Source organism: Budorcas taxicolor, chromosome 1 (assembly GCF_023091745.1).
Source record: "Budorcas taxicolor isolate Tak-1 chromosome 1, Takin1.1, whole genome shotgun sequence".
Taxonomy (NCBI): domain Eukaryota; kingdom Metazoa; phylum Chordata; class Mammalia; order Artiodactyla; family Bovidae; genus Budorcas; species Budorcas taxicolor.
In genome coordinates, this window is record NC_068910.1 from 108823116 (window position 1) to 108835615 (window position 12500).

Genomic DNA, 12500 nt, shown 5'->3' on the forward strand with positions numbered 1-12500 from the left:
TTAAGAAATTAACTGTTAGTATTTCCCAGCCACATCTTGGAGACTTTAACATAGGATTTCTACATCTGAAGAAACTTGGTCCACTGGAAGTGTTAACATCTTGCTCAGGCTTTTGTTAAACTTGGCAGATGTTGCTTTTCTCTTTCTGAAAATGTGTTAGAAGTCCATGTTTTACAACTGTGTCTACTACTGTTTCATTCTAACCACATTTGGGTTTAGTTTTTAACTTATGTTTTGAAATTCTGTATTTGAAAGGACAGAAGACTTTTGCTTTGTAAATGAGCTGGTAATTCCCAGTGATGATGGCTTTTATCACCTGAAATCTTTGTGATTGTTCATTTTGTTTGAAATTGCTGAAGTAAGCATTATAAATATTTTGTTGTAATATTACTTAAAAATATTGTAATGTTGTAATATTACTTAAAAAGATCACATTGCTTTATGCTAAGTTCCTTCTGGAAGTAGAGAAGTTGGGGCACACCTTGGATTTTTTTAAGCATAAATAGCTTAAGTTTTTGTGTTTTTTGGCTTTTTTAACATCAAAGTTAGGCCTTATAGCATTAATTTTACCTATAGGCATCCAGGCATGGTAGATGTTGTAAAGCATTGTCTCTGCATGTAAAATTCAGACTTGGACTATTTACAGTTGATGTTGATAACATACATCAGAGGATCAATTTCAGAGCATGTTGTTTCCAAAATCATTTATTGAGCCCTCATGCTTGGCCCTCTTTTAGAAATTACAATGGAGTTAGAGGAAAAAACATAATCTGTTTACCTTATGAGATTTACACATTGATATGGTTCAATCAAAATGCAAGTAATATTATTTTAAGACAGATGTTTAAGGGCAGAAAACAGGGGTAGGATAAATTTTAAAAAGAAAGAGGAGAGAGCATACAACATTTTTGTTCTGTACTTGAAGATTTTAACTAATGGACCAAGTTTTACTTTTCTTACACAATTTCTATGATTCTTGTAAATGATTGAACAAGCGGTATGTGTAGGTGTGCATGCATGCTCAGTCATGTCTGACTGAGACCCCATGGACTGTAGCTCGCCAGGCTCTTCTGTCCATGGAATTTTCCAGGCAAGGATACCACAGAGTGGGTTGCCATTCCCTTCTCCAGGGGATCTTCCCGACCCAGGATCGAACCCATGCCTCTTGCATCTCCTGAATTGGCAGGTGAATTCTTTACCACTGCTCCACCTGGGAATCCCTAAAGAAGTGGTTCTTGACAACAATTATGAATGTTTAAAGGTGCAGATTTACACATCTTTCTGTAAATAACATGTATAGTAGTTCTGCTGTCTTAGAAAATACCAGAAATTTAGAAGGCCTAGAAATAGTTTATTTCCCCACTCAGATTCAGCAGTAGCACATTACGTTATTTTGTGATATAAATCCTTTGACCTGTTCTTATCTGATGTTCTTTAATTGAACACTTTAGTGCATATGTAGAAGTATATATTTTACAAAAGAGATCACAAGCAAGCTTGAAACGTAGTTTTTTCATTTTCATCAGCTTTTATGGAATTTTTAATCACATTCTTAAATTGCTAGCATTGCTTTTACCAATTAGTTGATTAAGCTCTTCTTAAGTTGTTGAGTTCCTTATTAGTCTAGATCACACTAGAACAGCAGTAAGGAAACTGCTTTTGTAAAAGGCCAGATAGTAAATAGTTTAAGCTGTGTTTGGCCAGTCAGTGTCACAGCTACTCAACTCTGCTATTGTAGTATAAAAATGATCATATAATACATATGTAAACAAATGAACATGGCTGTGTTCCAATAGAATGTTATCCATAGACAACAAAATCTGAATTTCATGTAATTTTCACATCTCACAAAATATTCTTCTTGATGTTTTTTCCTATTTAAAAATATAAAAACTATCCTTAACTTGCAGAACATACAGAAAGACAGTGGGATGAATTTGGCCTGTGGGCTGCAGATCCCTGCCTCAGACTCAGTGTCAGACCCCCAGTGTTATGACACATATCACTTGAAACACGTCCCAAAGAGAATTCCACATCACATCAGATCCTCCATTACTTAGCCCATAATTACTGGTCATGTATTAGATCAGTCATTTTCCTGTTAAAATCAGACACTTGATTCTAAAAAGTTACAAGATCAGTTCAGAAATCATTGAAGTTAAATGAAGAGCCGAGGAAAGACTCCAGCATACAAATATCAGGTTATTAAACTTTTTTTTTCACAATTTGAATGTATCTTTGTTCACTTGTATTTTTATCTGTTTTCAAAAAATTTAACCTAATAAAAGCACTCTAAAATTATTAGGATAGCTTCTTTTATTTTTATTTTTAGAAGGAGCATATTTCTGCAGAAACAGGATTATGCTCAGGAGGCAGAATTCTTTATATTTTGGTTGTGTTACAGGTCAAACACCATTTTGTTGAATTTACCCTGGGTGTAAGTTGTTCATGCATTTTTACCGTATTACATATTGCTTTAAAATAAGAAGTATAGTTTTTGGCTGGTAATCCTTTTGTTAGAATAGATTTTGTTATTTTAAAGACCTGTCTAAATAGTATTCAGTTCAGTTCGGTCACTCAGTCGTGTCCAACTGTTTTCGACCCCATGGACTGCAGCACGCCAGGCTTCCCAGTCCATCACCAACTTCCGGAGCTTGCTCAAACTCATGTCCATCGAGTCAGTAATGCCATCCAACCATCTCGTCCTCTGTTGGCCCCTTCTCCTGCCTTCAGTCTTCTACAGTATCAGGATCTTTTCCAGTGAATCAGTTCTTCGCATCAGTGGTCAAAGTATTGGAGCTTTAGTTTTGGCATCAGTCCTTGCAGTGAATATTCAGGACTGATTCCCTTTAGGATTGACTGGTTTGATCTCCTTGAAGTCCAAGGGACTCTCAAGAGTCTTTTCCAACACCGCAGCTCGAAAGGACCAATTCTTTGGCGCTCAGCCTTCGTTATGGTATAACTCTCACATCCATACATGACTACTGGAAAAACCATAACTTTGACTATACAGACCTTTGTTGGCAAAGCAATGTCTCTGCTTTTTTATTTGCTGCCTAGGTTTGTTACAGCTTTTCTTCTAGGGAGCAAGTATCTTTTAATTTCATGGCTGCAGTAACTGTCCGCAGTGATTTTGGAGCCCAAGAAAATAAAATCCATTTAAAGATGGATTTCTGCTGCTTGCTTGCTCATCTTCAAGGTAAAATATTCCCAGGGTGTTCTGTTTTTCTGTGAGTACTGTTGGTGCTTGTTTTTCCTGTTTTGTTTCATGCTTCTTTCCAGTCTGTTTGGGTTCCACCCTACGAGGTTCAGTGTTTCCTCTTTGTATTAGCATAATTATCAATATTGAATGTTATGCAGCATAACCGCTTTTCCTGACCCTGTCATGTACCATTGCCATCTCTTTAGTACATTTTCTCACTTAATTCTTAACTGAATGGCTTTTCTGTCCCTCATTCACTCATTCTCTGTTTGCTGAATATTACCTGCTAATATCAGGCACAGTCATAAGCACCCTCCACTTTTTCCCACTTCACCATCTACCTGTTACTGCCCTGTACTTCCTTCTGAACTGTCTCGTATTATTGTCACGTCAGTGGGTTATCATCTTTTGTAACCCATTCCTTCCATTGTTCTCTTACTGCTTTCCTTTAGCTTAGACTTTTCCACTTGGTGTTTTTAATCCAATTAACCCCCCTACCTTCCCCTTATACACTTGCCTGCTGACTGCTGCATGTCATCCCTCTTTTTGACTTGCATAGCTCAGTGCTGCCCAGGTTTTCAGCCCCATCTCCAATTCCCTGAAATTGAAGTGGGCCCCAGGGGCATTTGTATAGTGACATCAGTGCACTGGAGTGGGCTTGGCTGTATGAATGTGGAAATGGCAGTTCCTTTGCTCCTGCTCTGCTGACTGCATCCCAGGACAGTGAGCTGAAGCACTGTCCTTAACCAGGAGGATTTCTTCCAGGATCATGCCTCCAGTTCTTGGTGCCAAAGTACAGAAAACCTTGGGTCATACTCTTCTAGAATTTTTCTTTTTTTTTCTGACTGAAGCTTTGTGAGATGTAACTGTGTCCCATGTCAAAAATACATTTGTCTTAAAACATCATTGTGTTACTCTGCCCACACTAAATTACAGACACACCTTTCTCTAGATGCTTTCTAGATTCTTTCTCTAGATTTCCCTAGTTTTTAGTGTGAAGAAAATTACTAGTTTACTGCCAGGAACCTGAGCTCTGCCTTGTAGATGATTGGTTGAATTCAGTATTCTGTAGTTGGACGTAGTCATGGATGATCAGAACTTAAGGAACCAGGGGAATTATTTAGCTTTTCTGTTTTTGCCTGGAAACTCAGGGCCTAGGCTAATGAATGCCAAGCTCTGTGTCAAATGAGTGAAAATTTTGAATTGGAACTTGAGTCTCCTGATCACAGGCTTTTGTTGAATCAAGTGCTTTTTCTATAGTGTTGATTCAGATGTAATTTAAAAAATGTCATATGAGATGATAAATTTTTTTTTTTAAACGTCCAAGACAGTGATTCATATCTCCCTAAAAGATCTCAGTATTGGTGACCTTTGACTCTCAGGTGTCCTGATTACTATAGAAAGTGCAGATATCAATCTAAAATGGTTTGCTTTACAAGCCTAGCAGTGAGATTCCGTGGCCTGGTATATACAGGAGGCGCAACTTACTAGGAAAAGGACAGAAGATTAAGTGCCTGCAGCCGAGTGTACACACTACCCCAGCAGTTACCAGGTAGGCCACAAAAAGGACGTGTTTGGCTGTTACTCATTTTTGTTGTTCCTTTCCTTCTTGTAACTAAGAAGAACCACTTTTTTTTTTTTCCCCACCCCCATCCTGGTCAAAAGAAGTCATATTTTTAGACCTTAAAGTATGATTTTAACCAACCTGCCATTTTTAATCTGACTTTCTTGAAGCAGAGTAGGAATTCTTGCTACCACATATTCTTAGCAAAGTTCTGTGGAATGAAGAATTACTTCCGGGTTCGCCAGAAAATTTTCAAAGTATTCCAACAAATCCAGTCCTGTTTTGGGCTAATGTCCAGCTTTGGGTTGCATTACAAGCAGGATGGCGAGTTGGGAGGATCTGGGGTGTGTGTCTGGGCCTATGATTTTATCTGTATGTGTATGCATATGCATACATAGGTGAAAGAATGGTAGTTGTGCTGTTCCTTCAGGATGGCATTCACCAGGCCCAGCAGCCTGTGAACGAACCATCTGTCTGTCTGCTGCGTCGCCATTTCCTGGAGAGGTGGCCCTTTATCTTTGTCCTTCCATGCTTAAAACTCCAGGTTCCGAGATATTTCTGTCAGTGAATGTATCCAGGCCCTGCATTGGCATGACTTACCTTTTCCCTCCCAAGTGGAGGAAAGTGTTAGAGGTGACAGTCCTTATGATGTGTAGCTTCCCACAGCCAGTCTTATCTGTAGGCCCTGGAGGAGCTTTAGGGGAAGGCTTAGTGATGCCTGTAGATTTTGGTTTAGGGATCCGTGTTGGAATTCTCTGCTTGCATACCTCCTTGATCTTGAATTAAACAGAAAAACAGAAGGTAGTTAATAGTACAGTTGGTAGAGAAGCAGACATTGTTCAGGACATAGAGTCAGATTGGAGATTTTGGCTTTTTTGAAAACACTAGGTTCTAGGGACATATCTAGGTTCTAGGGACATATCCGGAGAAGGCAGTGGCACCCCACTCCAGTACTCTTGCCTGGCAAATCCCATGGACGGAGGAGCCTGGAAGGCTGCAGTCCATGGGGTCGCTGGGAGTTGGACATGACTGAGTGACTTCACTTTCACTTTTCACTTTCATGCATTGAAGAAGGAAATGGCAACCCCCTCCAGTGTTCTTGCCTGGAGAATCCCAGGGATGGGGGAGCCTGGTGGGCTGCTGTCTCTGCGGTTGCACAGGGTCAGACACGACTGACATGACTTAGCAGCAGCAGCAGCAGGGACATATCAGATTAAGGATTGTCATGTTGAAGAAAAAAACGTCAGTTAAACAGTTCACCAACATGAGTTAAGTGTGTGCTGTGTTCAAGACCCTCAAGTGTAGATAATGTTAGATACAGAGATAAATAGGTTATGTTTCTTGCTTTTTAGCAATCATGTTATAGTGGTAGATAAACAAGAGAAGTGTCCCAAATTCATCTCAAAGTTTAATGAGATTTCCAGAGAAAGGTGAATTTCAAATGAGGGGTCTAAGAGAGCTTCATTGAGAAAGTAACATTTGTCTTGGGCCTCCAAAGACTAGGGGCTTCCCTGATGGCTCACAGGGTAAAACATCTGCCTCCAATGCTGGAGAGCTGGGTTTGATCCTTGGGTCGAGAAGATTCTCTGGAGAAGGAAATGGCAACCCACTCCAGTACTCTTGCCTGGAAAATTACATGGACAGAGGAGCCTGGTAGGCTATAGTCCATGGGGTTGCAAGAAGTTGGACATGACTGAGCAACTTCACTCACTCCAAAGACTAGTAGGATTGTTAACAGCAGAACGGGAGAGCATTCCAGAGTAAAGGAATACTTTGACAATGTTCTTGAGATAGGAATTGGATACAGTTGAGAAATGGAATGACTTTAAATTAGGTTGTGTTTGAGAAACAGAATGGGAATGTAGACTAGGGCTAGATAGGGGAAATTGTACCTGATTCTATAGACTCTGTGTGTGGGGGGCGGGGGGTGGGGGGGGTGGATGGGTGGTGCTAGGGGAATAATAAGGACTTAGGCTGAGGGAAGGCATATTGTGGAGGTACAATTGAACTAATATTTGTCCACAGCATATGAAGGGTGAGAGAGGAGTCACAGGTTGAATGATCTTGACTGGGAAAGCAGGTTGTGGAGTGTCAAAGAGTAAAGGCTTGATTTAGTTCATATTTGCTTAGAAATATACTCTTATTTACTTAGGAAGAATATTCTGGATTAATACGTGTTGGTAAAGAGATGGGAAAAAGGTCTCAGGTAACTGTAATTCTCCCATTATAACCCACAGGGATGACGATGATGAAGACAACTTCCCCCATTTTGTTGCTCTGACTTGAAAAATAGAAATTTTTTAAAAATGCATTGTCATTTTCATCATAGATTTCAAATAGTGTTCTTACAGAAACCCTTTTTGTGTTGTTTTTTATTCTGTAGAAATCTGTTTACACATTTGTATTATACTGATAAAAGTACAGTAAAGTCCCATAGTCTCTTTATGTAAACATTCACTTATTTTAAGTGCCCCCTAACTATTAATAGCAACCACATTTAGGTTTTCAAATAAATACTACACAGACTTGGCTATAAAATATGAATCCTTCAATAAAATATAAACTATATGAGGAATATGCTTTCTTTTGGTACAGCCTTCTCTATGCCTAGGCACTAGGAGAGTTGTTAGGCTTTAGTGTTCTTACTGCACATTTTTTTTTAATACTTAATCCTAAACACGGCAACCCACTCCAGTATTCTTGCCTGCAGAATCCCCATGGACAGAGGAGCCTGGTGGGCTACAGTTCATGGGGTCACAAAGAATTGGACATGACTGAGAGACTAAGCACAGCATAGCAAGCATAGCAAATGAAATATTGATACTCTGATACCATTCTCCTGCCAGGAAATAATCACAAATGCAGGCAAGGCTCTTTGTTTTAACATTATTTATAACAATGAAAAATGGACATAGTTTAAGGCTGTAATAATCAGTATAGAGTAAATGAATTACACTGTAATCACATGAAAATATTATGCTGTCTTTAAATAATGATGCTTTTGAAGATATAGAAAACTGTTTACTGGAAATGTTAAAAGCAGGATTTAAAACTGTATACATGCTTTAACTGTGTATATTTGAAGAGAAAATACTAGGAGAAAATACACCAGTGGGGAGATCAAACCAGCCAATCCTGAAGGAAATCAACCCTGAATATTCACTGGGAGGACTGATGGCTGAAGCTGAAGCTCCAGTACTTTGGCCACCTGATGCGAAGAGCCAACTCATTGGAAAAAGACACTGATGCTGGGGAAAATTGAGGGCAATAGGAGAAGGGGACGACACAGGATGAGATGGTTGGATGGCATCACAGACTCAATGGACATTAGTCTGAGCAAACTCCAGGAGATAGGGAAGGACAGGAAAGCCTGGCAAGCTTCAGTCCCTGGGGTCGCAAAGAGTGAGACACAACTTAGTGATGGAACAACAACAAATCAGTGGTTAACTCTGGTTAGTGGAGTTATAGTGTTTTCCATTTTTCTTATATCTTCTCTATACACTACATTTTCTGTAATTAAGTATATAATTAAAAAAAAACACACACTAAGTTATATTAAAGGATAAAAAGGAAATAAATACTGAAGAGATCAGGACAGTTCTGTGAACATCAACATATTGTGCAAACCATGAGTAAGTCAGCTGACCTTATAACCACAGCATTAATAATAGCCTCTACAAAATAGGTTTCAGTGATGTCCTTTACCTTTGTCAAGAATTAGATCGGTTGTCCTGTTTAGTGTACAAAAATCTGTGTTGGGATTCTACTTAAATTGTGGATTCTTGAGCCTTACCTCTGGAAACTAGTTCATTTAAATGTCTATGGATACACCCAGGAATCTGCATTTTAAATAAACTCTCAAGGTGATTTATCTGATGCAGGGTGGTCAGCCTGACATACTTTGATAAACACTGCCATAGTTGAATCTCATTTAGATAATAAGCTTTAAGGTTTCTTTCTACCTAGAACTCTTGTCTGCTTGGGTGTGGGAGGTTTAGTACTGTAGAAGCCAGTGTTTCGTGGCCCAGTGGTCCTAGATGCTCATCAGAACCACCTGTGGGGCTTTTAAAGCACTGCAGATGCCCAGATCCCATCTCAAAATCTCCCGACTCAGATTGTCTAGGAATGTGGAATGAGCACCACAGGTTAGTCAGAACTGAAATCTGTCCAATAAACTAATTGGTATTGAAGACAGTATTTATGGGTCTTGTTTCTGGTGAGCTATACTGATATGTGTTTGTAAAGACAACATGGCTTGGAATAGTCATTGGTAGGGTCAGCTGCCTGAAAGTTACTGGGTTCCCATTGTTTCTACACCATTGATTCTGCAAGTTAATTTTGGTTTTCTTGATAACTCTTGATCTCACTTCATAGTTTTTACCTTTAGATGGCAGCAGAGGCCAGTTATATTATTAGGACAACTCTCAATTTCATTCCCAAATCTTAAAGAAAAAAGTTATGTTTTTTTTGTTTGTATGAATTTTATACTTGGACATGTTTCAGTAAATGAGGTAGAGAGCTTTAAAATGTGTCATCTCTTGGATCATTTTTATAGAACACTATGTCAAATAGCTCCAAGAAAGCTTTATCCGAATTTGGAGAGCATATTGAAGGAGGAATCGATGCATATGGCTCTTTTAAGACCACACAGTGATTAAGAATTGGAGGTTCCTGGGTTTCATCAGAAAGCAGATGTCTTGGAGGAGATTAAGCAAGTTGGAAAGCTCATTCATAGAAGAAAAGTTTGTGGGTTTTTTTTTTTTTTTTTTTAATGTTTAACTCAGTTTAACATGGAGATTGGGGTTTGGAATGGATTACAAGTTTAAAAGATGCTGAGTTCAGTGAGGCAGAGGCCTCACTTATATTTAGGTAACAGAAAGAAAAGGAGAATTCGTTAAGTTTTTAAAATGTTAGCTTGCTTAGCCTGTAGGTTCTTAAAAGAAACTGAGATATCTATATGATTATGATTACAGCAAGTCATTAGATAGCAGTGAGCCTTAATGACCAAAAGAAGTACTGAAAGGGAAAATGTTTTATTCAAAATCTCAGTTCTGCAATCCGATTTCTACTTGATCCTTGTCCTCCTTCACACTATACTGGAGGGCAAACACCGGAACAAAATTAGTTTCCTTGTATGAGGAAACTATCAGATCCTAGTTACACAGCTGGAATCAGGATGTTTCCTTTTCTCTAAATGAAATTAATTGTGTAAGTACTTTGAACTTTTTGGAGATGTATTGGCAACATATTGTGTAAGAAAGCTGTGTTCCCTCAGGAGTGTTCTTGACTCCAGGGACTGCAGGGCCCTCACTACACCTTTAACTCTAGAGGTTGAAAGGCTCAGGACTTCCAGAGACCTTGAGTGGTTTTCATCTGTGGTCACTGGGGGAGGCAAGGGAGGGGCGGAGTCAGGGCTGCCTGACTCGCTTAGGGACCCAGCTATGGAATGCTTTGGTCAAGGCCCTGGTGTTATCAGAATGACAGTGTTTTGTATTTTTGTTTTTATCTCTGTTTATGGGAAAGTACATAAGTAATGATGATGGATATGGTGATGAAAAGAAGGAAATGCTAAAATGAGAAAAAATGTCTTTGGAATATTATTGCCTTTTGTCTTTTGTATTGTTTGGTAAATCACTGCTAATTTTTTTTTTTTTTTTAAAGGAAACAGCAGATAAGGAATCTGGCAGATAGCCCAGAATTTCATATGCTGCTTTGGCGTTTTTCTCTTGATTTTCTCAGAACTTCCTCATTATACAATAAAACTTTGTCACTAAAATTTTAGTTTTATATGGCAAACGGTCCTTCAAAAGGAAACTCTGTAGTTTCATTAGCTCATTCCCACTAATGTCTTGTGAGAGAACGTTTGGTTTTAAATAGAACTGCAGTGCTGTGATTTATATTTAAGAGTTGTCCAGTTTCTGAGGTGAAGGCTAGAGGAAATTGATGCCTTCATTTTATAATGTAACATGGTTTGTGGTTGTACCTAGTCACCTCCCAATCTTTCTGTGGTAATTACACCATGGGTAGTCCAAGAATAAGCATTGAAGTACAGTTTTCAAAAATCCTTCCTAACCTAGTTACTTCCATTTTTGTGTTCAGACACATAGCATCCCATTTAGAAACAGAATGTTCAAATATACTAACCTTGAACTGTTTTGTTTATCCCCTTTCTTTTTATTCATCTGTCAGGTTTTTCAGCTCAGCTTTTTTCTTTTTCTTCTATTTTGGTACCCACTCCCGTCTTTCTCCTTCCCTTACATACACCCACATAACTTTTAAAAATCATTCTCCAGCTTATATTTTACAACAGCCCGGGGTTAGTGACTAGAGCACTGGGTGTGGAGCCCGGTAGACCTGCGTGGGTCTCGATTCTGGTTCTGGCACCACTATCTCTGTGTTCTTGATCAAGCCAGTCAGCCTGTGGCCGACCTTAGTTTCCTCATCTTGTAACCCTTAGGATTAGACTGCCTACTTGCAAGTTCCTTAGCGGGTAGAGATACTGTGTAGGAAAGTCCCTGGCGCATCCAAAGTGCTAGTTGTTACTAATGTCAACATTATTATCTTTACTTTTTTCTTTTTTTCTTTTCTTTTTTACTTGTACTTTTTCTTTCTTTCTGTTCTTACGGTACTCATTTCTTGATCATAACGATAACTTGTCTTCTTTGGTTATTTTACATTTCTTGTTTTTCTGCTTTATCTCTTGCTCTCCCATCTCTCCAGTTAATTCTTGGAAACATATTGCTAAGCATAGCAGTTGCAGCAGCTGACCAGGCAGTGCCAGGTATTGGGCTGTGTTTCTAACCACCCCTGGCCCAGAAAACCTTCACACATCCTTTTCTGCCCTCATCCTACTTAGTCTATTCATTGTCTTTCTTTTTTAGAGTTTATTTGAAAACATATTCTGTCCTGTCTTTTAATTGTTCAAAAATGAAGCATTTATACCATCTATAAAGTCTTTTGACCCTGACATTCAGTGATTCTATGAAAACAAGTGCAAGTCAACTGTGGCCCCCAGGTGTGTTGTTAGACCTGTGCACTTTTGCTGAGCTCCTATTACCAGCAGTATTTAAGTCCTGGATAATGTAGTCCAGTGGTTCTTAACGTTTATAAACCCAAGAATGAGCCAGGCAGCTTGTTAAGATGCAGATTCTTGCACTGGATTTCACAGGTCTGAGGATGTGGAAATCTGTGGAGGTCTTGGTACTTCTGATAAATGCGATCATTTTGAGAAACATTAATATGAGAGTTTCAAAAAATAAATGACAGCTTATTCTTACTCAAGAGATTATAGGATTATAGTGTAAGAGGGGTGACAAAAGACTAGAATGAGGCAAAATTAAGTGCTATAATAAAAGTACAAACAGAAATGATTTGGAAACTCAGGAAGATTGAGAAAAATAAAGAATTTTCTGGAGGAATTGACACTTGAGGTAGGAGTAAGATTTCAGTAAAGGAACAAAGAGAGAAGAGCATTATTGTCCAAGGAGCAGCATGAGCGAAGGCCTGGCGCTAGAAGGCCTGTGGTGCGTGAGGAGATGGCCAGTGCAACGTCCTGCTGAGGGCGCCCGTTACGTCCAGAGTTTCAAAGGGAGAGGAGGTGACAGGTGGAGGCCTGACTGAAAGTCTGGATTTGGGCCACTCAGTAATGTAAGTGCTAAATACGTGTGGTTTTGAGGCGAGGGACTGGAGAGTTGCCATGGTCAGGACCGGGTTGTAGAAAGATCACCAGCAACA

General features: G+C 39.1%; 2 protein-coding genes across 3 annotated transcripts in view; one reads left to right on the plus strand and one right to left on the minus strand.

Annotated features, from left to right (window-relative positions):
- CMSS1 (cms1 ribosomal small subunit homolog) overlaps window positions 1–12500 on the plus strand; it is a 399921-nt gene that overhangs the window by 6316 nt on the left and 381105 nt on the right. The window lies entirely within an intron of this gene.
- Window positions 5193–12500, minus strand: part of FILIP1L (filamin A interacting protein 1 like) — a 114006-nt gene continuing 106698 nt past the window's right edge. Inside the window, exon 5 of the mRNA XM_052642216.1 lies at window positions 5193–5542. Within this exon, the coding sequence (XP_052498176.1) occupies window positions 5363–5542 (180 nt within the window). The 3' untranslated portion in view covers window positions 5193–5362. The remainder of the gene's footprint in view (window positions 5543–12500) is intronic.